This window comes from Eschrichtius robustus, chromosome 7 (genome assembly GCF_028021215.1).
Source record: "Eschrichtius robustus isolate mEscRob2 chromosome 7, mEscRob2.pri, whole genome shotgun sequence".
NCBI classification, from domain to species: domain Eukaryota; kingdom Metazoa; phylum Chordata; class Mammalia; order Artiodactyla; family Eschrichtiidae; genus Eschrichtius; species Eschrichtius robustus.
This window is the reverse complement of record NC_090830.1, coordinates 8276188-8301864: the sequence shown is the minus strand read 5'-3', so window position 1 is coordinate 8301864 and position 25677 is coordinate 8276188. Positions and strand designations below refer to the sequence as shown.

The following is a 25677-nucleotide window of genomic DNA, read 5'->3' as shown; positions in this document are numbered from 1 at the left end:
GTCCACAGTATATATACACACATATATGTGTGTGTGTATATATATAAAATTATATAACACGATAATGTATAATATAGGTTAGATTCCAAATTCCATGAATAATATACCTTTTTTTTTTTTAACCTTGATTTGCTTTATATTCTTCTTGGGGTAGACTTCTAGTCTTAACCTGCAGATTCTTAAAAGATTTTATAAATTTCTGCCTTTTTCGGAAAGCAAGACATTGCCATTTTCTAGAAGACTAGTCAGTCATCTTTCCTTTCTATCTTCTGTCTCCATGGCCAATATTACTCCGACTCAGTCACTGTGATTGAAGTGTCATGTGCAAGGATAAAATAGGAGGAAGAAACGTACAGTTGGCTTTGTTAGACTAAACATAATCTTGTGGGGGAAAGAGTTAAGTAAAAATAACAGATTGTATCCCCAGAGCCTAGCATACTTACAGGTGTTTGTAGAATGACTGAGTGAGTGAACTGTTCATGGCCAAGTGAAGCCGCCGAAGCAGAGTGGTGCAGAGGAAAGATGGCAGAATGGCCATTCCTCACCTCCTCCAGGCTCACTCTCTCCTCTGTATTCGTACCTTGGAAGGATCTCACTTTCTCTCTTGTCTCCATGGGCAGGGCAGAGGATCCTTATTTCAGTATTTAAAAATGGAAAAGCCACACTTGATAATGCTAATAACTTTTTCTTTAATTCAAATACAAGCAAAGTTTTAAATCCAGTTCAGTCCACTCATGTTCCTTTTTCCTCATCTTCCTTGGCTTCCGTTATTACCTTAATATACTCATCGGTGTCTAGAAAGAGAGCAATACAACGTTTGGTGTGAACTGTCCTGATTAAGTAATAAGATTGATTGATGACGTTAGCAAGCCAGTGAATTTTATAGAAACAGGAAAATGGCTTCTATATAACAAATAAAACGTAAATTCCTTTCAGCCAAGAGTAGACATTTCTTGGTTCCTAAAGTAAGTGAGAGTCCTAAATTTATATAAAACTAGAAGCATCCATTGACCTTTCACTGTGTGCAAAATCATTTATTCTAACTTGTTTATATAACACAGAACATTCTAAATGAACAGTCAAGGAATAATAGGTAAAGTAGCAAGGCTCATTATGACCTGTTCATTTTTTAACTTCTCAATACTCCTTGTTTATTTGACATTTTTATATAATTTAATCAACTCTCAAATAAATATATATATATATATACACACACACACACACACACACACACTTTTTTTTTTTTTGGCCACACTGCACAGCTTGTGGGATCTTGGTTCCCAGACCAGGGATCGAACCCCGGGCCTCAGCAGTGAGAGTGCCGAGTCCTAACCACTGGACCACCAGGGAATTCCCTAAAAATATATTTTAATAAAAATTTATTTTGGAATGATTTTAGATATACAGAAAAATTGCAAAGACAGTACAGAGAGTTTCCATGTATGATTCACCCAGCTTTCCCAGCTTTTGGCATTTTAAGTAACCATGATCCATTTGTCAAAACTAAGAAATTAACATCGGCACCATTCTATAACCTAAATTACAGACTTTATTCTGATTTTACCAGTTTTTTCATTAATGTCCTTGTTCTGTTCCAAGAGCCAACCCAGGGCACCCCATTGCCTTTGGCGAAACGTATTTTGAAGACATTTGCCTTAGCATCATGTTTATTGATTATTGTTGATACTATGAATAAAAGCTTATCATTCACTTCATGCTTACTTTGGGCTGGCTTTTAGTTGACAGGACTGCATGTTGCTTTTGGACTCCAATTTTTGCTAACTGTAGAAAATCATGCAAGGGGGGAAATCCAAAGCCATCAAAATAAACATAATCTTCTGTAAGATTTCAACTCCAGTTTTCATAAGGGGGGAAGAAGAACCGCCTGAGAAGGAGGACATTATATTGTCCAAGTGCCTGGAGTTAAGACCACAGGGTGAGTCGTGAGAAGAGAGAAAGCTGTATTTGTCGTCCCACGAGAAGGTCAACCTGAAAGTAACTGCCTTCTGGCAGTTAGCCAGGGTGTCTGTTTGTTTTTTAATTTATTTTATGGAAGTGTAATTGATGTACAATATTGTGTTAATTTCTGCTGTACAACACAGTGATTCAGTTATACGTGTATACACATTCTTTTTCAGATTCTTTTCCATTATGGTTTATCACAGGTTATTGAATATAGGTCCCTGTGCTAGACAGTAGGACCTTGGTGTCTATCCATTCTCTGTGTAATAGTAGCAAGGGTTTTATATGTTACAGGCACTGAATAGATCAGGAGAAATAGGCCTGCGAGGTGGCAGGCAAGACATGCTCCATTCAGGTAGTGAACGGTTCTCAGAAGTCGATGGTCTGAGGCTGAGCAAGTCCTGGAAAATACCTTCTGTGTGTTTCAGGTTTACAGGGAAAAGTAGGAACTTGGGCCTCTGGTTTGCAGCTCTGTCGCCTAAGGTTTGCAGAACAACTCTTGGTCACCTAGGGGTTTCAGAAGATCTTAGTCCTTTCTAATATAATATTTTAACATTTGGTTAAAACCTTAAATACCACATGAAGAAAATGTTTGTTTCTTCAGGAAAAATCAAGTTTATTTTCTTCGAAATGGCCTTCTAGTGTCCACCTAATGCCCTCCTGCACTTTCCACCCTCCCCAGTGTTAGCACACGGGGCACATTGCCGAGGCTGGAGCACAGTGGAGTCCTGAAGATCCGTTGCTTTGACCCAGAGTTATTTTAACAGCCAGACAGGACTAAGATACACTGTAAAATCAGTTTGGCCTGGTACATTGAATGGGCTCCGTGTATTAACCTCGAAGTTAAAAGAGCTGACCCCTCCGCACTGCCTCTTCAGCCTTGCTCTGTGGCCCGCTTCTTCGTCCCTCTTTGAATGGATCTTGTGCACTGACCACTCTCAGATAAATAAAATTCCTTCAGTCACTTTGTCACCAGGATTGTCTCACTGCAGTCATCGTATGGTGGCACCATCACTTAGCTCTTATCCAATTTAAAAATCCCCCTCACCCTTGGGCCTGATTTTGTGCGGGAAAGGCCTTGGGGTAGAGGGCAAGACGTAGGATCTGGGCTTCTCCACCGTCTCTCCACAGGGTCGTCCGCTCTTCCTCCTTCCCCTCCTGCCGGTCTCAGGCTTCCTCCGGGTTGGAATTGTGCGCAGGAGGAAGGATTAGGGAGGGGAGGTCTCCCTCCGGCACGTGGAGTTCAGGGCTGCACGGTGGAGCCTGCCCTCTGGGGTGGCATGTTGTATTCTTTCTCTAATGAGGGGGCTTGGCCCTCTTACTGCTTCCAGTGCCTGGAAATAACCTCTTTTCCCACCCAGCTTCGAATTGTTCCACAGACTCTGTGCATCTGGGGGTCCCCGTCCACCTTGGAATCACATTACCCTTTCAGACAGTTTTGTCGGCAAGATTTCCAAGTCCTGCTGGACAAGACAGCTCCCTCCCGAGTACCCAACTTAAGAAATCTTCTGTTGTCACTTTCCGTCTTCACAGTCCGTACTGCGGGACTGTGTGCTACCCAAGCTCAGGGTGCAGGAGCCGAGCGCTCCTGAAGGCTCTCTTGACCCCTGCTCTCTCCATGGTGTAAAGGGAAGCGGGCAGCCCTCTCCTCTCCTGCAGCAGCAGGGGTGGAGGCTGGGAGGCCCGGCACCTGCAGAGCTCTTTCCAAAGTCTTTCCCTTTTCGGCTCCAGCGCCTTTATACCTTTGAGGTAGAAAGATCTACTTAGTTTCCTTTCGCAGGTACTGAATCTAGCACCTTGCTTTTGGCATACTGAGATACTTGACACTTACTGTCTTTGTTACTGATCTAAACTTAGGTCTGCCCACCCTCGTGCGGTAAAGTCAATCTACTGACACCCGGTGGTGGTGAAGGGAAGTGCAGTGTTTACTGCAGGGCGCCAAGCAAGGAGTCCAGGGAGCCTAGTGCTTAAAAGGCCCGAACTCCCCGAGGCTTTCAGGGGAAGGTTTATAAAGACGGGGAGGGACAGGGCTTGTGGGCTGTGTGATCAGCTCGTGGACATTCTTCTGACTGGTTGGTGGTGAGGTAATTGGAAGTCAGCATCATTGACCTTCTGATTCCAGCCAGTCTGGGGTCTGCGTGCTTGTGGGCAGCCTGCAGTTCACTTCTTCCACCTGGTGGGCGTTTCAGTATCTGCCAAACAGCTCAAAGGACATGGCTCAGAATATTATCTATAGACCTTGAGAAGAAACTAAAGGTCTGTGACTTGGTTTAATGGCTAAAGTATTATTTTGTCTTGCTTGACTGTTTTCCTTTCTTTCTGCATTTGTTCACTTCTTCGATTAAATGTATTCTTTGACTAAAGGTTTTCTACAGACAAAAGGAAGGCAGAGGACATGGGTTGGCGTCTATTCTGGGAAGGCCTCATAGGGTCCCACTCGGTTATTTACATCGTTTATCCTCAGCTGTAGGGCCTCAAGTGTAGCTTGATAAAGGACAGAGTTCCATGTCGACATCTTTTCAGTATCTTCAATGCAGTCCTGTCTTCCAGTCACTTGTCTCCAGACTAAAATCTGTAACATTTTAATGTGCTCTCCAACTTAAACTTATTCTGAGCCATTTGTCTAATGAGTGAATGAGTTGGAAGTTAAGAACTGTGTTGTATATATATTTTTTCTTTTGAAATATAATCCCTATTATTTCTTTTCCTGGTTGATGCGGGTGTGTTTTCAAAACTTAGCGATTGTAGAATTTCTCCTTGGGAAGTAAGAATAGAAGTTGTCTCCATCCAAACAGTCTCTGCTACAATACTGACTCTAGTGTCACATAAAGATCACTTCTGAAGTGAAAGCTAAGAGAGCAAAGTTAGGTTCTAATTGTCTTGGATTCTGGCTTCATAAAGTTAATGACGTAAGTATTAACCTTTAAAAATCTCAATGGTTGTATGATTGGTAACCAGGATACAGTTGTACAATGAAGCACTGAAGAGGATATTTTGTCCTCTCTATGAGTGCTTTATCCAGGTTACTATTTAGCAATAAGAAGTAAGTACCTCTCATATAAAGCATAATCTCAAATTCTTTCCACACAGGTAGTCACTTCTGATGATCTGACTTAGCTAAAATAACTTAGCTAAGATCTCCTCTAAATAGAAGAAACCGAAGTCAGACAAAAATGAAATAATTCACCTTTTTTTCCCCAGTGTTTTAGTATTCATACAGAAACAGAACATGAAAAGCCTTGAGAAACTGTTTTGGGGATTTAAACATTTCAAGGAAGAATATGTTTATCTCCTAAGAGTGCTATACCATTACCATCACTGTATATCTTTTGTTTTGGGTTCCTGTCTTTTCAGATAACATGCTGGTGATAAGATATGTCAACACTAAGTTAACTTTGTCCCTATTATTGTAAAGTTTGTGTTGGCAATTAAATTATCAGGAATGATTGTTGTTTGTCTGTTTCTGCCCCAGGGTCCTTGCACTGGCAACCAGCAGAGTTTGGCTCACAGCAGGCTCTGGGATGCGGTGGTGGGTTTTCTTCATGTATTCGCCCACATGCAGATGAAGCTGTCTCAGGTGAGGTCACTGTCCTGGACCATCCTAAATGACACACTGGAGACCATGATCACTGGGAAATTAAACACGCTCTGCTTTGTCTGAATATTATCTTTCTTAGATGACTTCTTTATACATCTTTTACTCTACATTCAAAAAAAACAAACCTTTTTTTTTAAATAAAAGAATTTTATGCAAGCTGAGAATAGGTGCAAGCCGTTATTCAATTTTGAAAACAAAAGGTATTGAGGAATTGACTATAATGGAGAAATAAAACATAGTCTCCAAACACTGTACATTTTACAGTCCTTTGTAGACCTACTTCTCTCGATGATTACTCACTGGATTTTTTCCTCCGCCCTACAGATAATTGGAAGAGGATTTGTAATCTGTTCCAAATCCCTCTTTAAGGGGAGACAATTTTCTTATAGGGTCATAAACAAGCAGCTGTTCTCAAAAGATGGCACTCACTCATTAACAGGACATTTTACTTTGTGAAAGTCAAAGAGGAAAAAAAATTAGCTATGCAGATAGGCAAATAAAGAAGAAACAGATTTTCCACCATGCTTTAATGTTCATTCGGGAGCACATCTTGAAAACATCAGAATGCTGTTTTCTCACTCGTGTATTGCATTTGGAGCTCAGAGTTACATGAACAGAAAAACTGTTAATATAAATCTTGAGTAAATATGTCCCTGTGATGCAGTGAATTTTGATGGGCTCTCCTGACTTGTCTGTCAGGGTGTGGGTATCTGCCAGGTGTCAGGTAGAGGAGAGAATGCCAGATTCAAAGTCAAACGACTCCAGTCCAACTCCCACGATTTCAGTCACATGTCCCATCTCTCTTCCTTGAGTCTCCTTTCCTCCAGCAAAGTGAGGATACTCACATCTGCCCTCTGGCCTACAAGCAGGAAGATATCTTGGTCAAAGATAAAGCCAGGCACTGGTTAAAGTGGCAAGGACAGATTTAGTCAGTGATAACTGTTACTGTAGGGAAAAGAACCTAGTGTGAGCTGAACTCAACTTGGACTTGTACAGAGGTGGTAAGTGTTTTAAAGGGAGGAGGAGGGGTGTTAGCAGGGTTCAGTAGGGTTAGGGAAGAGGAAAATTACAAAGGGTTGTTCATTGTAAATGGGATTGGGCCAGCTGAATATTAAAGTCAGGATTCTACCCTCCCACAGAGCCTGGGAGACAGGTTCTACTATCGTCAGGTGTTGGCTGGAACAAACAGACAGTTTTTCTGGCAGTCTTGAGTTTTCTCAGGCAGGCACTCTAAAGGGGGGCTGGGGTCATCCTAGGGGTGCAGCCTTGAGCTGTTAGAAACTATGGTGGTGTTTTGTTCAAGTCTTTATAGACCAAGATTAAAGCCTAGTTGGTCAGAGGGCCCAGAGGAGCTGGCTAGTTTGGTCAAGGAGAGAATCTTTGTCAGTATCTCGTTACTGGTAATCAACCAAGTAAGGAAATATCATGATGCTTTCAACTAATTGCTAATGACATTTTAGTAAGTAAAGGAAATCAACATGAACCAAATTCATACGTTCACAGGAGAGTTCCGATTCGGATGTATTGCCATCATTTTATGACCATCTGATGGTGCTACCTAGCAGTTGTTCAGTTGGTAGACCTAGTCAAGGTAACAACTATTTAGGAAGAAAAAGTCTCATCCTTCCAGCAGTGTTGAAATTTGGCTTCCTATGTGGCAAAATTCATATGAATAAAATGATACCTTGTATTTTTTCTAAAAAAGAAGAAAGGGGTATAGTTTTAAATAAGAAAATCTGATGATTCATGAGGTCGTAATGTAAATATAAGTACATTCCATATTTCCAGGCACTGAATCTTAAGCATAGTGATGTTTGGACACAACATATCTTTGTAAAATAATTTTTTTTCATGGTGAAAAATGAAAAATAAAAAAAAAAACCCAGAAAATTTTAACGAGAGAAATATCTGAGAGCTTGATAAAATTGGTAAATAAGATATTTTGTGCGTTATTAATACAGGTAATACTTGTGTACATTTTTGCCTAGATTTATGTAGGATAAGTTAATCTCTTATCACTGTTATGCCTGTTGTTTTCCAGAATATGTTAATTTTTACAAAATCTATAGCATCTTGGTGTAGTAAGTTAGAAAGAAGAAAAGACAAGTCCGGTCTTTACTCAAGTAAAAGAAAGATACCCAATGTTCAGAAACACCTGAGTCTTGCCTACCTGGCCCCAGGGGTTCCACCACTGCTTTAGTTCTTCTGTACTCTTGTTAGATTTATTCATTATCCTTACAGATACTTTAATAAACATGAGTTGGAATCAACAGTAAATACTCTTTAGTTCTTAAGTGTGTATTTTTAATAAGCTGCAGACTTATATTTGGTCTCCCTTTAGCTCTATATTGCTGTAAAGCGTCTACTATCGGTAGATCCGTACTCTTTTTGTGAGAATAAGTATGACATTCTTGCTGCATAGGTTTCCCATATTATCTCAAACGCAGTATGTTAATTCTTTCAGGATTCCAGTCAAATTGAGCTGCTGAAAGAATTGATGGATCTTCAGAAGGACATGGTGGTCATGTTGCTGTCCATGTTGGAAGGTAGTTTTGGTTTATATCTTCAAGTCCCCTTTAATCTTTTATTTTAAGGATTCCATACGTGGAATCCTTTGGGAGTCAGCATGCCGCAAAGGATAAAATATCAACACTGAGATGGGACAGATACCTCAGATTTATTGCTGGCTTGATGACTCTTTTTTTCCAAGTTTGTTTTTTAAAAGAGAGAAATCCTGCCCATCTCAGTTTGCAGAACTATGGAATGAAATCACTAGTACTTCATTCGTAGTGATATTTTTCATTTCATAGCGATACCCCAGACAGTATGCTCTTCGGACAGAATACCTAAAGAAGGTTTTATTTGTTTATCATTTTGTTTGTTTGTAACCAGTGGGGATTACAGACGTTTGGATACACTCCAACTGTATAAATCGCTGCTTTGAGCTGACTGCCTTGTGACTCCGATGGGTTCTTCAGATTCTGCAGGAGAAGGCTTGGGAGAGGCCCCAGCCCGCCAAGTCTAGCGGCAGCCTAATCCTCCCACCACATGCCTCTCTCTCGGGTTTTCATTCTCTCTCTTTTCTCTTTTCAATTTACTTTCCTTTGCTACTGCATTTCTTTTCTGTCTCAGACAGTAAACGTAGTAGGTAAGAGCTTGGGTCCTGAGATCCGCCACCAGCGCCCGCATCCCACTTTCCCACGCAGGCAGCGTGACCCTGACACAAGTTACATCTCCATTTTTCACTTTCCTCCTCTGTGAAATGGGGCTCATGATAGGCTGATGCAAGCGTTCAGTGCAATCATGTGAATTACGACCAAAGCAAATAAAAAATGTTTGCTGTTATGTTCCCTATCCTTTTTTTTCTTAAATCCTTCCTAATTCCTCTCTCTGTTTCTTAGTCCGCCCTGCACTGCACAACTATACTTTGACTAATTAAGGCAGTAGGCACACCTTGCGCTAGGACTTCAGCGATGCAGCGTTTGCTTGAAACCCTTAGTTGGCACTTTATACCCTTTGGCACTTTATACCCTTTGAGCACAGGATCCTTTTCCCATGACCTCAATTCAAGTTTTAGTCTAAATAATAACACCACAACCATAATAACTGCAACAGGAACTGCAGGAATGACAACTTAAAATTAACCATGTTTAATATGCCAGCTGCTGGTTTAAGTACTTTTTCATCCTAATATCAGGTTTATGAATTGCATAGTAATATTATCACTGTTTTGCAAATGAGGAAACTGAGTGCAGAGAGGTGAAGAAGTCTGCCCAGGTAGCTCAGCTAACAGATGGTGGGACCTGGATTCAAATCCCCATAGCATGGCTCCTGAGCCTATGCTTTTAACCCCGGTGTTTAATGCTTCACAAATGCACTCAACAGACCCTTCACCATGCATCTCTTTCCTGATGCATGTCTTCGTGTTACATATCAAGCTCTGTTCATGCAATAAAAGCATTTGATGACTATACCTTAGGATAACATCTCATTTCCTCAAGCTTATCTGTAATCTGCCATTTTCTAATTATAAACATTCTGGACCATGAAGAAATGCAGGGAGATCTTTTACATTTTAAATCAGAAAGAGCATCTAATTTGCTCTCAGCAGATCTGTTTAAAATCCAGGCCTTAGCCCTCAATAATCATGTCACGGCCGGCACATTAATTTAACCTTGCCAAACCTCAGTTTTCTCAAGAGTAAAATCAGAATCAATAAAAAGTACCTGCCTCACAGACATATGAACGTGAAATCAGGTAACGTTTACGAGCAGTGACATTTCAACCCAAAAGGTCTGTGCAAACACTCATTTTTATTATTAATATGAGTCTGTATTTCAGTTTCTGGCTTTAGGATAATATAAATGTTTGCCCCATTTTTTTTTTTAATCCTAAAACATGTTGCGTTTTTTTTAATCCTAAAACACAATTAGAGGGAAAAAAGTCAGCTTTTCTTCACTTATTGTTTTACGTGCGTTAGTCTAATTACTTTGTAAATATGCTTTTGCTTGTGTTCATGTAAGATTATTCTTTGAAACTAGAGTTTACAAGTAATTACTCATCTTTTCCTTCGTACCTTGGAAGATAAACAAGGAGCTGTCTTTGATTCAGATGTCATATAAGATTTATATTGTTATTTTCTCTAGAGACACTGGTTTTTTTTAGACATTTTAAGATATTTATTATTTACCTGCACAAATTAGCGACAACTTATACAACTGGACCAGTTTACAATTAATTCACAGTAACGTACACTAGCTTCTATCCGGCTTAGACACCGGTTTTATCGGGAATGTTCATTTTGAGCCAATGCATTTCTTTACCCCCAGGCAATGTGGTTAATGGCACCATCGGCAAACAGATGGTTGATATGCTCGTGGAATCTTCCAACAACGTGGAGATGATTCTCAAATTTTTTGACATGTTCTTAAAACTCAAGGACTTGACGTCCTCTGATACCTTTAAAGAGTATGACCCCGACGGTAAGGGAGTCATTTCCAAGAGGGACTTCCACAAAGCGATGGAGAGCCATAAGCACTACACCCAATCCGAGACTGAATTTCTCCTGTCCTGCGCAGAGACAGATGAAAACGAAACCCTAGACTACGAGGAATTTGTCAAACGGTTCCACGAGCCCGCCAAGGACATCGGCTTCAACGTGGCGGTGCTTCTGACAAACCTTTCTGAACACATGCCCAACGACACCCGGCTGCAGACCTTCCTGGAATTGGCCGAGAGTGTCCTGAATTACTTCCAGCCCTTTCTGGGCCGCATCGAGATCATGGGCAGCGCCAAGCGCATCGAGAGGGTTTACTTTGAAATCAGTGAGTCCAGCCGAACCCAGTGGGAGAAGCCCCAGGTCAAGGAGTCCAAAAGGCAATTTATATTTGATGTGGTCAACGAAGGGGGAGAAAAAGAGAAGATGGAGCTCTTCGTGAACTTCTGTGAGGACACCATATTTGAGATGCAGCTGGCCGCTCAGATCTCAGAGTCGGATTTGAACGAGAGGTCGGCGAATAAAGAGGAGAGTGAGAAGGAGAAGCCAGAGGAGCAGGGGCCGAGGATGGGTTTCTTTTCCATCATGACGGTCAAGTCGGCCCTGTTTGCCCTCAGGTATAATATCTTGACCCTTATGCGGATGCTCAGCTTAAAGAGCCTGAAGAAGCAGATGAAGAAGGTGAAGAAGATGACGGTGAAGGACATGGTCACGGCCTTCTTTACGTCCTACTGGGGGGTTTTTATGAGCCTCCTGCACTTCGTGGCGAGCGTTTTCAGAGGCTTCTCCCGCATCGTCGGCAGCCTCCTGCTGGGAGGAAGCCTGGTGGAAGGGGCGAAGAAGATCAAGGTGGCGGAGCTCTTGGCCAACATGCCAGACCCCACGCAGGACGAGGTTCGAGGAGACGGGGAGGACGGGGAGAGGAAAGCCGTGGAAGGCGCCCTGCCCAATGAAGATCTGACGGACCTAAAGGAACTGACAGAGGAGAGTGACCTGCTTTCCGACATCTTTGGCTTGGACCTGAAGCGAGAAGGCGGGCAGTACAAACTGATTCCTCATAATCCCAACGCTGGCCTGAGCGACCTCATGAGCAACCCCGTCCCTATCCCCGAGGTGCAAGAAAAGTTCCAGGTAACTTTCCTCCAATCACAGCAGCTCTCTGGACCTCAGGTGGGCACGATAAGTGAACTTGACATCAGCTGTCTCGCTAGTGCCAGAGTGGTTTTCGGTACGTGACTTGACTTGCCAAAGAGGAATGGCTTTTTAGTTAGGCGGAGCTAGCCTTTTGTGAAGGTTCCTTATAAATTATTAAGTTAAACTATGAAAGTACGAGCTGAAGTATTCACCCTCCTGACATTAGGCAATTGAACGATCATCATTCCATCCACAAATATCTTATGAGGATTGGCCAGGTGTCTGACACCACTGGGTATCATAGCAAATTAAAAGAAATGTAAGATGGGCTCACTGCTTTCAAGTTGCCTTAAAGAGTTTATTAGAAAGATAAAAGACTCATGAAAAAATTAGGGAATTATTAAGTGGTAAGTAGCATAGGCAGCAGACAGTAGAGGTTACCTGTGTTGAGAAAATGGAAACCTCAGTATGGCTTGGAGTAGTTAGATGAGACTTAAGCAGTGGGACTTAAGTTGGTGTTGGAGGCTGAGTAGGATTTGAGTAGGTGACTGAGGGAAAGAAGGTAGTTGTGAAATAAGAAAAGTGGGAAGGAGCTCAGAAAGTTGGTACCTACTGCTGGCCTGGTAGGTAAGTGCGGGGAAGGGGGAAATGCGTGGACCAGTAGAAGAAAGGACACACGTGGCAGTTTTATCTCCACAGAGACAGGAGGGTATCATTTATAGGTTACAGTTTGACACAGGGTCACGGGGCTCCCTAAACTCATTCAAAAGTGATGTGTAATCCTGCTTCTCTTTTCCCCATTGACTCATCCAAGGAACAGAAGGCAAAAGAAGAAGAAAAGGAAGAAAAAGAAGAAAGCAAATCCGAACCTGAGAAAGCCGAGTAGGTGTAGTTTCTGTATCCTTTCCTTTGTTTTCGTGTCTTTCACTCGTCCTCTCTCTTCAGGGCATGCAGTGGAGACTCTCAGGCTGCAGGATGACATCTGTCATCTCAGTGGAGAGCCTCAGCCCATGGGCAGGGATAAGCGTAGACCACCCCACCCCCCGCCCTGGGGGCCCCTCCCGCCTCTTTCTTGTGCCGTGAGGATTCTGTTTGTGTGTTCCTCTCTCAGCAGAAAAGACTTCAGTGGTTCCATGCCATGCTCTCTGCAAGATGACTGACTGCTGTAGTTCTCTGCTTAAAATCGAGCATCTATTCTGTCCTTGTAAAAGAGGGAGGGGACAAACGTTCTGAATGCCGTGGCACAGAATTCTTGGGGCATGGTGGTCCTCAACGCACAGTCCTAGGGCCACCTGCGTAAAAACCACCTGGAGAGTCTGTTAAAGACACAGATTCCTGGGCCCCAGCACAGATTTTGAATCAGCAGGTCTGGGACCCAGGAAACTTCATTTTCAGCAATATTCCTGGTGCTATGGAACACAGTTCTAAATGCAACAATGAGAAATAAAGAGCTGGCTGTGAAGCAATGAACATGTATAATTTCCTCATAACACTGGCTTTCTGTTAGTAATTGAAACCTACATCTTTCCCCAAGTTTACATAGTTTTATATGCACGTTTTTAACAATTGGGGAAATCAAATTTTTAAGTGCCTGTAGTGCACCTGTAGCGTTCTCATGTAGCCTTTTATTTTTCTCCTCTATTCTGTTACTTCCTTTGGCCTGTTTTCATTGTCTGTTCTGTTTTTCCTTCTTTTTTTTTAGAATAGCAAATGTTTATTTAGAATTGTGTTAATTTAGTTATAGCTATAAAATTAAAATAACATTAAATGATATAACTCAGAAATAGTTCTTATTTCTAATGTTGTATTTCATGGAAAACAGTTTTATTCAACTTTTTCACATGCCTGCTTGCCATCACTTGAGTCACCTTTTGAATAACTTAACACTTTTTTCAGGGAAAATCATTTTTATTTCCAAGTTATTTGAGATAGAAAATTTTAAAGAGTTTTGTTATTAGAAATTTTCAAACACACACGAAAGAGAGAATGTTATAATGCACCCCGTATACCCATCACCAAGTTTTAATAATTATTAACATTTTGCTAATTTTGTTTCATCTAGGTTTTCTCCTGCCTACCCTCCCTACCATAGACACACACACATATTTTCGGGCCTCCTGTACGACAAGTTGTTTTAAAGAAAATACTAGACACCATGTCACTTCACCCATAAATATCTTGTATACATTTCTAATTGCTAAGGACTTTAAAAAAACCGTAATTATCATGCCATTATTTATACTGAACAAAATTTGCAATTATTCTTTAGTACCGTCTAATACCCGCTAAATATTTAAGCTTCTTTAGTTGTCTGAAAAATGTATATTTACAGTTGGTTTGTTTGAATTAGGCTTCAAACAGGGGCCACTGTTGTCTGTTTTGTACAGTCAGCACTATTCATTGTCATAGACCTTGAACTGTTGAGTCAGTTGTAAAAATGGCCACATAAGTGACTATTATAGTGAAATGCAGACAGATGTAACAGGGCATGACAGTCATTTCAATGGCAACTCTTTAACGTTAAAATAATGTTTGACCTCATATGAGTTAAGTATGGGTTATGTTATGTGGGTTACATATATGTGACTACACATATACATAAATATACTTCCATGAAGGCTTGGTATTTTGCACCCAGAGGGGTTTAGGTGTCAAATTTCAGTGCCTCTAGTTTCATTATTGTCTGCAAAATTAATGTATTGACATCCTTTATATATGTGAACAACCAAATGCATACGCCTCTGATTTTAAATCCTAGTAGCTTGAACATTGAAATAAGAATTTAAAAATAAGGTATGTTGAAAAGTCACAGCCAAAAAACAGTCTCCATTGTTATTCTTTCATTTAAATATTTTACTCTACACTTGGAAAGGAATATGCTAGGTATAGATACAAAGATACTTGAAGCCTGTAAAATGTCCTATAGATTTGAACTTCACAGAAATTATCCATCTATAGGGGGCTATGATAAGCAAGAAATCCTACCCCTAATTCTAAAGTTCTGAATATCATAATTCATTGGAAGAGATATCAGTTAGTAAAACTGATACATTGATTTAAATATTTGTTCGTTTGTATATTTTGGCACAAAACCTGTTCAGTTCTTTAGTTCATGGATGGCTTATTTTTCATTCATTTGTGTTCGTAGGGGAGAAGATGGAGAAAAAGAAGAAAAAGCCAAAGAAGATAAGGGTAAACAAAAACTGAGGCAGCTCCACACACACAGATATGGAGAGCCAGAAGTTCCTGAGTCAGCATTCTGGAAGAAAATCATAGCCTATCAACAGAAACTTCTAGTAAGATGTTTTAAAATGAATGTTGTTACTGATATACTGTGAGATCATAACCATTCGGGTGCAGTAAATATGCATTGACCTTCACTTGGGTCAGCCCTGCACGTATGTTGTATTTGCCCATCTTAGTGTTTATATGTTAAAATGAATGCCTTGGTCCACGGATCCCTGTCGTCAAACACATAACCTCTGCACACATTCACACGAGGGTCCACTTGATTTAGTGACGGCCAGTGTCTTCCTACAAGGACTTTAGGGCAAGTCAATAAACATAACCCCGGGGCTCCCTCTTTGCAGAACACTATGGAAGGCTCTGCCATACGTTATAGCAAAGAATACCTTCTAGGGGACAAGTAATTCATATTGATGTTCCAGAGTGGGGTTAGTCAGTCGTTCTAGAACATCGCCCTTTTATTAAAATTCCAGTTATAAAAATATTAATGCAGTGAGCCAACTCTCCACTGATAATAAGAAGGTCTATTCCAAATTTTTCTTTAAGTGGAAATAAGTAAATAAATGAAAGAAGGAAGAGGGAGAAGACAGTTCTTTATGTGGTGTCCTAAACATTTTGTGGAAATGCTCTCCCAGTTAATAAAATATATACTTGTATGTGGAAAACAAAGAAAGGAGACGTAGTTCTCTATTCCTGTTCCTACAGGATGGAATGGTTAAAAATTTTGTTTGAAAGGCCTCTTCTATGTGTATGTATGTATATGTGCATAAATATTATATATAATTTTTTCAAGCAGGAAAAGATTGGGAGATGAATGTCTAGAATAAACCTGTAAGAGGTACTGACCAATAATGTCAGACCTAGAAATTAAGAGCAACGCTCTATAATACGGCCATTTGAAAGGCAAAATCATACTTAGCCTTTGAGAAAAAAATAGACAAGAAACTCACGTAGTGGAGAACTTCACCTGTAAGGGAAATGGATTGTTCTCAGTGGTGATATGTTCTAACTGCTTATGCATAAATGTATATATGACACATCTTTTTAATGTATACAAATATATATTTTAATTAATAGTTTGACCTATATTTTCTTAAACTACCTTGTATGTTACTATATTGTTTAATACAGAGTACACAGAACACAGATGTTTCTGAGGCAACTCTGGATAACCCCTAGTTTGATGTGTTGTCACAGTGGGCGTGGCTGCAGGTGTGGTCTGGGCGTGGTATAGGGTGTGAGGTTGCCCAGGCACTGTTATAAGCTGCAGCGGTCCCCGTGGGTTCCTGAAGAGTACGTGTAACTGCAGTTGAGTAAAGCACATAATTGAGATTTCCTTCCATCCTTCTGTCTCAGAGGTCACAGTTCCTACTTTCCTGCTTCTCTTGCAATATGACTTTCTCTGTTCACCTGTTTGCGTGCAGCAGCCCAATCATGACCACACCAGGTGCCACAGGCCCCTCGTGACCCGAGTCCTTGTGACCTCCCAGCTCAGATAACCAGAGTAACTAACTCTGACCTATGACCCAGTCCCACCTTCCACGGAGAACCAAGGTGACTGACCCGGTTTGGATGTGGTGGCCAACTTTCGTCCTATAAACGGTGGCAGAAAAGTCAGGGTCATGTGTGGGGAGATGACACCGTCAAAATGGGGTGTGTCCACAGAGAGGGATAACTAACGAGATGTCATTTTGCTGTGGCCTTATGATGCTAAAGCCCAAAGCCCCTGGCATATCCGGGTAGATACTTCATAGTCATCTCCCACTTAAATATCAAAACAAATTCTTGGTACGCCCCATAACCTTTTTCCTTAAACCCACTTCTCCTCTGAGTGTTTTGTATTTTTTTTCCCTCATAGCTCAAAAAATAGAACCAACCATTTACTTGGTTGCTCAGACCCCCAAATCCAGAATTATCATCTCTGAGTCCTCTCTTTCTTTCCTACCTCAGATACAACCCAACAATAATTCTTCTCGTCTCTCTCCTCCAAATATACCCAGAGTCTGCCCAGTTCTTACCACCTCCACAGCCACCGCCTGGTCCAAGCCACCACCACCAACATCATCTCTTCCTGCATCCTGCAGTAACTTTCTAACTTGTCTCCTGCCTTCCCTGCTTGCCTCCAATCTATTGTATACTCAGTAGCTGGAATCATCTTTCAAATCATCTGATTGCATCAGCCCTCTTCAGCTCCTCCAAGAGCTTGCCATCCCATTTAGAATAAAATAATAATTCCAATTATATTAACAAGATTAATGACTAACTTCCCCTATAGTAACTTACCTAATCCTCATAGCAAACTTATGGGACAGGTTTTGTTGTTATCCCCATTTTACAGGTGAGAAAAGTGAGGCTCCAAGAGTGATTAAGTCTCTTGTCCACATCCCACAGTGAGTCAGTGGTGAGGTCAGGCTTTATACTCAGGCAGTGTGGTCCCAGCGATCAGACACTGAACCACTGCACTATAAGGGGCAACAGACTTTTTGTCAGAGGGCTACAGAACCCTGTCCCCTGCTCACCTCTCTGACCTCATTCCCTCCCACTCTCTCCTCCTCTCGCTGCACTACCTCCTCACTATCCGTCAAACACACCAGCATCACCTGGAACTCAGGACCTTTGCCCTCCAAGCTCTTTCTCTGACATTGCCATCCCCAGCTGTTCAGTTGATTGCCGTCCAGTGGCATCCAGGCCTCAGCTCAAATGTCACCTCCTAAGATAAACCTTCCCTGACCACCTGTCTGAATAGCACCCCTGTTCCCTGAGTCCTAAACCTGATGGATTTTTCTTCATAACAGTTAACATTCCCTGAAATTACGCTTTTTATCTGTGAATGTGCTTCTTTATTATGTCTCCTCCATGGTGGTTTACGTCGTAAAGCTTGGTGCTTTACATCGACAGCACCAAGCATGGGACTTGAAACCCAGTGGGCCCTCAACTAATAGTTTTGGGGAAATGCATGAATGCTTTATTTCAGTTGTCTGCAAATTTCAAGTCTCTCGATTCAATGACCTTTTAATAATTTTTTCACCTGCAGAACTATTTTGCTCGCAACTTTTACAACATGAGAATGTTAGCCTTATTTGTCGCGTTTGCAATCAATTTCATCTTGCTCTTTTATAAGGTATGTACATCTTAGTCTTTTAATAACCAATATGAAAGACTGAATTGAATGTAAAGATTTCACAGATCCACTAGTGAGCACATCAAAACCGATGCTGAAATGTATTTGATGAAAATGAAAACCTGAATCTCAGGCACATTGCTGACTGTCCAGTACAGCAGGGATAGACTTGCTCCTTCACACTAAGTGAGAAATGCCCCCACTGAAGAATGTTGGATTTGCAGAGGATTTACCCACAATACTCAGAGTCTAATTTGGCTGAATATCTCACTTGTTACTCTCTCTGGGTGTGGCATATCTGTATTGTATTAAATTCTTTTGATCACTGAGAAGGCAGCTTAGCCATCTAATTATTTCCTGCATGCACTGGAATCCTCAAGTCTGGGTAAATTAGTGGGAATTTTTAAAATGTGTTCATTATTTGTCATTATATTTTCTATTGAAGTATAGTTGATTTATAATATTGTGTTAGTTTCAGTCATACAACGAAGTGACTCAGTGTTATATATATATATATATATTTCAGTTATATTTATATATATTTTTTCTCTCTCTCTCTATATATATAGGTATTATATGTTCTTTTTCAGATTCTTTTCCATTATAGGTTATTACAAGATACTGAAAAAGCTATCTTTTTTAGCCTTTGCTTTTAGTCTTTTCATCGTGCAGTGGTTTCACGTCCAGCTATTTGCTAAGACTGGGTTTCCATTGTTTCTTGTTTACCCTGATGTCAGAGGAAATGAACTGACGGTACTTTAAATGATTTGAATCAGGTCTCCACTTCTTCTGTGGTTGAAGGAAAGGAGCTCCCCACTCGCAGTTCAAGTGAAAACGCCAGAGTTAGCAGCCTGGAGAGCAGCTCGCCTAGAATCATTGCAGTTCACTATGTGCTGGAGGAGAGCAGCGGCTACATGGAGCCCACGCTGCGTATCTTAGCCATTCTGCACACGGTTATCTCTTTCTTCTGCATCATTGGATACTACTGCTTGAAAGTAAGATAGTAGGCCACCAAGGAACCTGTGTGTGTCCACGTGTGTGTGTGTGTCTGTTGCACGTTGGACTTCTGGGGAAGCAGATTCTGAGATGGAAATTACATACACATAGTTTATTAGGGAATGTTCCATAAACACCTGCGGGGCAAGGAGAGGAAGCAGCATGGAGAAAAGGGAAAAGTGGGGCTACAGTACAGACCCAACAGGGCACATCACAGGTCTCTGTTCTGAAGTTGAGATGCCCCCTTCAGGGTAGCCCTGGGCTGGGGCATCGGAGCTGGGCCTTTAGAGCTCCCTGGTGACGAGTCACTGGATGCGGGCTGCCCTGGGAAGGGGATGTGGCTGTCACATTGTAGTTTTCTTGCACATGTCAGTAATTATTCACATATAGCCAATTTCACCTGTAATTTGACCCCACAGAAGTGACCACCCACTGTCTCCTAGCAGTGCTCAGTGTAGTAGAAATTCTAGAAATACATCATATTGGACCTCTGAGAGTCATTGTGATTGTTTTGTTATTAGGTATGTATCTCTCGCTATCCTTGGCAGAAATGCTTCACTGTTTGTCACGTCACCCGGAAAATAATGGCGCTCCATCCCTAGAGCCTTACCAAGGGAACAGTATAGTTTGGTGAATAGAACTCAAGATAGTCTCTCTGAGTGCTCAGGGCTGCCCATCACCTTTGCAAACCTCTTCATCTTTTCCTAGCATGACACCTTTTTACTGCAGGGCTTTTATTTCACTGTGCCCTGCTTCTGATTGGGAAGCTTCTAGAAGACTTTTGAAAAACCAGGGTCCAGGGTAAAAGACTAGAATGTAAAGTTTTTTTCAGAAACTCCTCTACCTCCCTTTGCCTCCCTTGTTTTGTTGGGGGGGAGAGGGGATATTCTTGGATGCTTCCAGAATGTCTGCGTCTTTTCTGCATCTGTGCCTTGTGTAAAATCTGTCCATATGAAAAGGGAATCAGTAAATTCTGGAGACTTTCTGGCAAACTGACAAAGATTTTTGCTGATGTGGAAATGAAAATTTACTTCAAAATAGCATATGGGCATGCTGAGCATGGAATTATTAAAGAGGTTTCTCAAATAAAACTCTAAAAAGTTTTTCGAAGTATGCATTTTGGAACATTAGTGCTATGTTTTATTGAATCCGTATATATTATATATATACGTATATGTAATGTGCAAAAGAAAAGCAATTTTGTATAATTTTTTTCTCTTTAATATTTAAAATTGATTTCATTAATGCAATTACTTATGAACCTCTATGTGTTTAAAAACATATGCATATCTATATAATATCTATACTGTCTTTTGTTTTCCAAAAACCTCTAGATGCCTCCTTCTGCCTAAATATAGCTGATTGATTTTCACTCAATTTCTACCGTCCTGGAAGGAACATGGGAAATATTTCTTTCCAAAAGCTGTTTTGTAAAGATAGTGACCACAAGAGATGCCAGTAAATCTAAACTAATTTTAACATGTTTATTTTTCAAATGTAGGTCCCACTGGTTATTTTTAAGCGAGAAAAGGAAGTAGCTCGAAAATTGGAATTTGATGGGCTTTATATTACAGAACAGCCTTCAGAAGATGATATTAAAGGCCAGTGGGATAGACTCGTAATCAACACACAGTGAGTAAAGAATGAGATGAGACATTTCGGTGCTCAAAAATTTCAAGACATAAAATACTTTGCCGGAGTTCTTGCAGATTTATCAAAAGTTTAGCAGAGGTGAATAACAGTTATATATCCAGCCAAGAAAATCAAAAGACTAAGCTCCATCAGTCTCTTAATGGATGCCATCAATTTTTGCCCTCTGTGTTCTGAATTCCTCCATCAAAAATGGCTTTGAGTCCATTTCCACAGCACTGACGGAACATAACATCCATTACTCAGTGTTCAGGGAAGTGTGTAGCTGGAGGTACATAACCTGCCGTGTGGGGTTATCTCATCTAAAAGCAAAGAGGAAAGCAAAATTATTCATTAAGGAAGGAGTTGTAGCATTAAAGGCAAAAATACTGAATTTCACACTTTTAATCTAAGTTGGAAATTTTCAGTTGGTATCATCCAGAGGCGTAGCATATAACTAGCTAAACATTATGACACGTAAAATATAAGACAGAAAAACACATACTTTTCTGTATACTAGTTATTTAGCCTTGTGAGGTCTAGATCCAAACTACTAGCTGCTGCTGCAGATAAAAATCCATCACAAAAGTCTAATTTTACACTATTAGAGGTATTAGTGATACAATATTTTTCAGTAGTTTGTACTACTCAAGAGTGAAATAGCTTTTCATTGTGATTAGTTTTGCTTATTCTTAAAAAGTTATGATTTCTAATAAGTTCTGGGTTTCCAAGTGGGGATGATTTGTTTGTGTGTTATAAATGTTTACTCTAAATTAGCTCAGTATTTTGTTCAGCAACTCTAAATCGAATCAAGTCTGTCCCCTTAGGTGAACTCTATATTAGTTAAGATGCTGGAGTCATGTGATGGTATTATGCTGTTTCCTTAAGGATAACTAGTGGGAATGAGATTATTTTTACTTCCTAGGAAAAACAATGACAGTTTTAGAAACTTTAAGTTTTAAAGACAACTGACAAAGAAATGTATACATTAACACATTATACATAAAGAAAAAATATGACAAGACTGCTTATTAATAAATATGCTCATAATCGTCTCCATTACAATATTAGCCCGTAGTCTCTTTTGTGATTTACATGTATATACTAACATCTAAAATAATATTTAATATACTTATGATAGAAAAATTATGCGAGAAGGTGGGGAAAATTCATTGTAATTTTTGTGAATGGAAGAATATATGTTTACGTATTATTTTAAGTATTTTGTTTATTCCAAAAATTATACTGTTATTTATCTTTTTTTTTTTTAATGATACTATTTTATTTCTATGCTTTTATACCTTTTAGGTCATTTCCCAACAACTACTGGGACAAATTTGTTAAAAGAAAGGTAATACTACTGAGAGGGCTTAAATTTTCTATTTTTTTCCTAAAGTGCAATTCAGGTTTGAATTTGCTGTGGCTCATATGTAGGCTGAGATATTGAGGCGTGCTTTGTCTGTTAATGTCATTTCAAAATGGAAACAGGATTCAATATGAATTTCAAAAATTTCATAAGAGATCCATACTGTGCAGCTAAAAAATAAATAAGCATCGCTCACCCACCTGTCATCTGACTCAGGTGACTAAACAGTGCTCAGTCTGTACATTAACAAGAATCGGTAAGAATTTTCTCTGAGATTGTTCGGGTAACTGAAATTGACTGAAGGCTCTTTTTCTGATAAGACAGCTAAGTCACCAGGGCTGGGATCCTCCCTTACAATAAAAAAGTAAAGCTGTTGTATAACAACAAAGGACTGAATTTTATTTACTTTTACATAAACTTCAAAGACCTTTTTATTTTGATAAAGTTTTATTCTTCTGATGCACACTGCATCAGAGCGTGATAGAAAGAACACAAATAGGAGTTCAGCTACGGACTCCGGCACCTATGTCGGCTCTGGTTTCGAGAGACAAGGATTATCTCTGCTCTTCCTACCACACAGGATTTAATGTAGATCACTTTAAAATATATATATATATATAATAATGCATGTACCAGTACTTGTACATTGTAAAATACAGTAATCATTATTTTGTAGCTCCTTCTTATTCCTTGAACCCGCCAATTGCCAGAATGAGTCACTTCATGCCACGTACCATAATGAGTTGTAGCTCCAGTGTATACGGTCTAGGGTGAATGGCCACAAATATCTGCCGAGTGAAGTGGTATTTTTCCCCTTGATTCCACCAAGTTGAGAACTACTCATAGGGTGGCTGGTGATTAGCAACTGAAAATTTTTTGTTACCAATCTGAGGGGAGATAAGAGAGTTTGTCAAGAATTTAAATCAAGTACATTATTTAAAATGAAGCACATTTAAAAAAACAGAAACAAAACAAAACAAAAAACCCCCCAAGACTTCCTAGTTGGAAGAAGCAGTGTGTTTATTTTCATTTTGGTGCAAGTTTTTGTCCCCTTGTGACCACAGAGTAGTAGCATTGCACGAATGCAGATGAGTGCATCCAAATTAGGCCAGAGCTCTGAAAGAATAATTTTTAAAAGTCATGTAAAATAGATAATTTGAATATTTTATTCTTATCAATTATTTAACAGTATAAAGCAGCAGCTTCTAAGTTATTAAAGCAAGAGTTTCTCTGAAGGACACGATATATCTAGAGTCAAATAAATAGACAGATTGTAATTGCAGCTGAGACAAACCATAGCGTTCTTGCTCTGAGGTCCAGTTTGTTCTCCTGGGCGAGAATACAACCCCTAAAGAACTCCCAGTCAGATCAGCCCAGCCCATTTTCAGTGCTGTGAGAATAATGGGAAACAAATTGTTTTTTTTTTTTGAAAAGTAATTTACTTTACAGTAATTTCAAACATACAACTTTACATACATAAGAACAAGTCTTGTACCTTGATTAAATATACTCCTAAATACTGATGTTGACATTATACAAATTGTTTTAATGAACCTAAATAGTGTATGTTCATAGGCTTTTTAACTACCATTGCTCTTTTATGTTTTCTTTTAATTTACCTGATTGTATATATTCAGAAAAAGCTCATTTTTATTTCTGCTAATCCTTTCTTTCTATTTATGTATATTTCCTTCATCCACTCTAATCTTTTACTTTAACGTTCCCCCTCCTCTTTCGCTGGTTCTCAGTTCCTTTGTTTCTCCTATATTCCTGTTCCTTGCTTTCTTTTTCCTCTCTTGCTGCCAGCTCTCTCTCCTCCTGCGTTTCTTTCATTACTTCTCCTGTTGCCTCCATTTTCAATGATGTGCGGGATCCTCATGGTATATAAACTGTAGGCCAAGAGTCGCTGTATCAGAGACAGAGGTACTGAGCTCACAGGTGATCTGTTAGCCCACGGCTAAACCCTGATCTAAAAACCCAACATCTGGGCAAAGCCCAGACAAATGTGACAGAAGAGAGAGGGGCAAGGAAGCCAAGGGGGGTTGCAAAGAAGTGATTCTAATGATGGACAAGGAATCCATTCTAGGTAGGATTTAAACTGAGGACCTGTGGATGGTGACCAGGCTCCAGGTTCAGGTGTTACTGAAGAATGGCTGGAGTCAGGATACTATGGGGGGAGTTGAATGTTTGCCATGGAGACCGCAGAGGGGATACCAGCATGTCATGGGCAGCCCAGTGGCATGCCGTGCTCTATGCGGAAGGTCTTTGCTGGGAGTCAGCCTTGCCTGGATGCTTCCTCACCCCATCTCTTGCCGAGCTGAGACTGGGCATGTTACATTCTCCAAGATCAATTTCTTTATCTGCAGAGTAGGGTGCTAACAACAGGAAACTTACATATTGTGACAGTCCCACGAGGGAAGAGCAAGTTAGACCTCTTAGCATAATTCCTGGCACAGAGTATGAATTTGGGAGCGGTTACTTTATTCCATTTTCTCCCACCTCTTTACCCATTTACTTGAGCCCATCCTCTCTTTTGCCTGCCTTTCTCTCTTGCATAAGAAATCTTGTTCTTCAGCTAGGCATTATTTAAAACGCTACAAGTGCACTAAGACCTTAAGCAGTGTGATCACAGAACATGAGCCGTTAAGTTAGTTAGATGTTTAAGCGAACTTGAAAGTAAGACAGATATATACTATGTATAAAAATAATTAGATGTTTGTATGTGCATATATAGATGAGATTACGTAATGGTGGAGGCCAGTAAAATGGTTTTTTTTCTTGCCCCAGGTTATGGATAAATATGGAGAGTTCTATGGCCGAGACAGAATCAGCGAGTTACTTGGCATGGACAAAGCTGCCCTGGACTTCAGCGACGCCCGGGAAAAGAAGAAGCCAAAGAAAGACAGCTCCCTGTCGGCCGTGTGAGTGGTAATTCTGCTCTGTCCGAGGTCTAGGTGGAAAGCAGGAAAAAGTAATACGCTTCTGAACTTGCTAGTGCGTTGATTTCCTTTCCTTCAGTGTCGGAGGAGTAGAGATGAGAGAAACAGAGAATATATAAAGTCTGCTTTTGTACTTCTGCGTATTTTTGCACTATGGAATCAGTAGATTTAATCTATTAATTTTTGAAGGTGACTTTGTCATTATATACATAAAGCAAGAAAAAAAGATTTATCGATTTGCCTTTTTATCCCTAAATGCCACTTAAGTTGAAGTCAAAGATGCAAAAGCATAATATTTGACTTGTTAATACTTCCTGTTTGAAACGAAGTTAGCTCCCTTTTCCAAAATAAGAAAGCTGTGTAGACCTTTTATTAGAAATGTTCAAAGTTCATATTCTTTTATTATAAGTGTTGTGTTTTATTTAAATAGCGAAGACTTGGTATGCTGAAGTACTGTGCGGTCATACTATTACTTGGAAAGTTTATTTTAAAATGAGGCACTCTTATACAGTGCTTGCATGGAATAACATGATATCATTAGAAGGATGTAAACCAGTTGAACTGAATTCACCTGAGACTGAATTTCACATGCACGTATAGTGTTAGTATACATATATATATATGTATATATATACATCTGTATCTGTCTTGCAAATTTAATCAACTATAATTCTAGAATTACAGTTGTAA

General features: G+C 40.1%; 1 protein-coding gene across 1 annotated transcript in view; it reads left to right on the top strand.

The window, feature by feature from the left end:
- Positions 1-25677, top strand: part of RYR2 (ryanodine receptor 2) — a 535211-nt gene that overhangs the window by 477440 nt on the left and 32094 nt on the right. The window contains exons 89-98 of the mRNA XM_068548931.1: positions 5435-5539; positions 8025-8106; positions 10390-11687; positions 12505-12572; positions 14839-14986; positions 17971-18057; positions 18834-19052; positions 20555-20685; positions 21991-22033; positions 24836-24969. Of these exons, the coding sequence (XP_068405032.1) occupies positions 5435-5539; positions 8025-8106; positions 10390-11687; positions 12505-12572; positions 14839-14986; positions 17971-18057; positions 18834-19052; positions 20555-20685; positions 21991-22033; positions 24836-24969 (2315 nt within the window). The remainder of the gene's footprint in view (positions 1-5434; positions 5540-8024; positions 8107-10389; positions 11688-12504; positions 12573-14838; positions 14987-17970; positions 18058-18833; positions 19053-20554; positions 20686-21990; positions 22034-24835; positions 24970-25677) is intronic.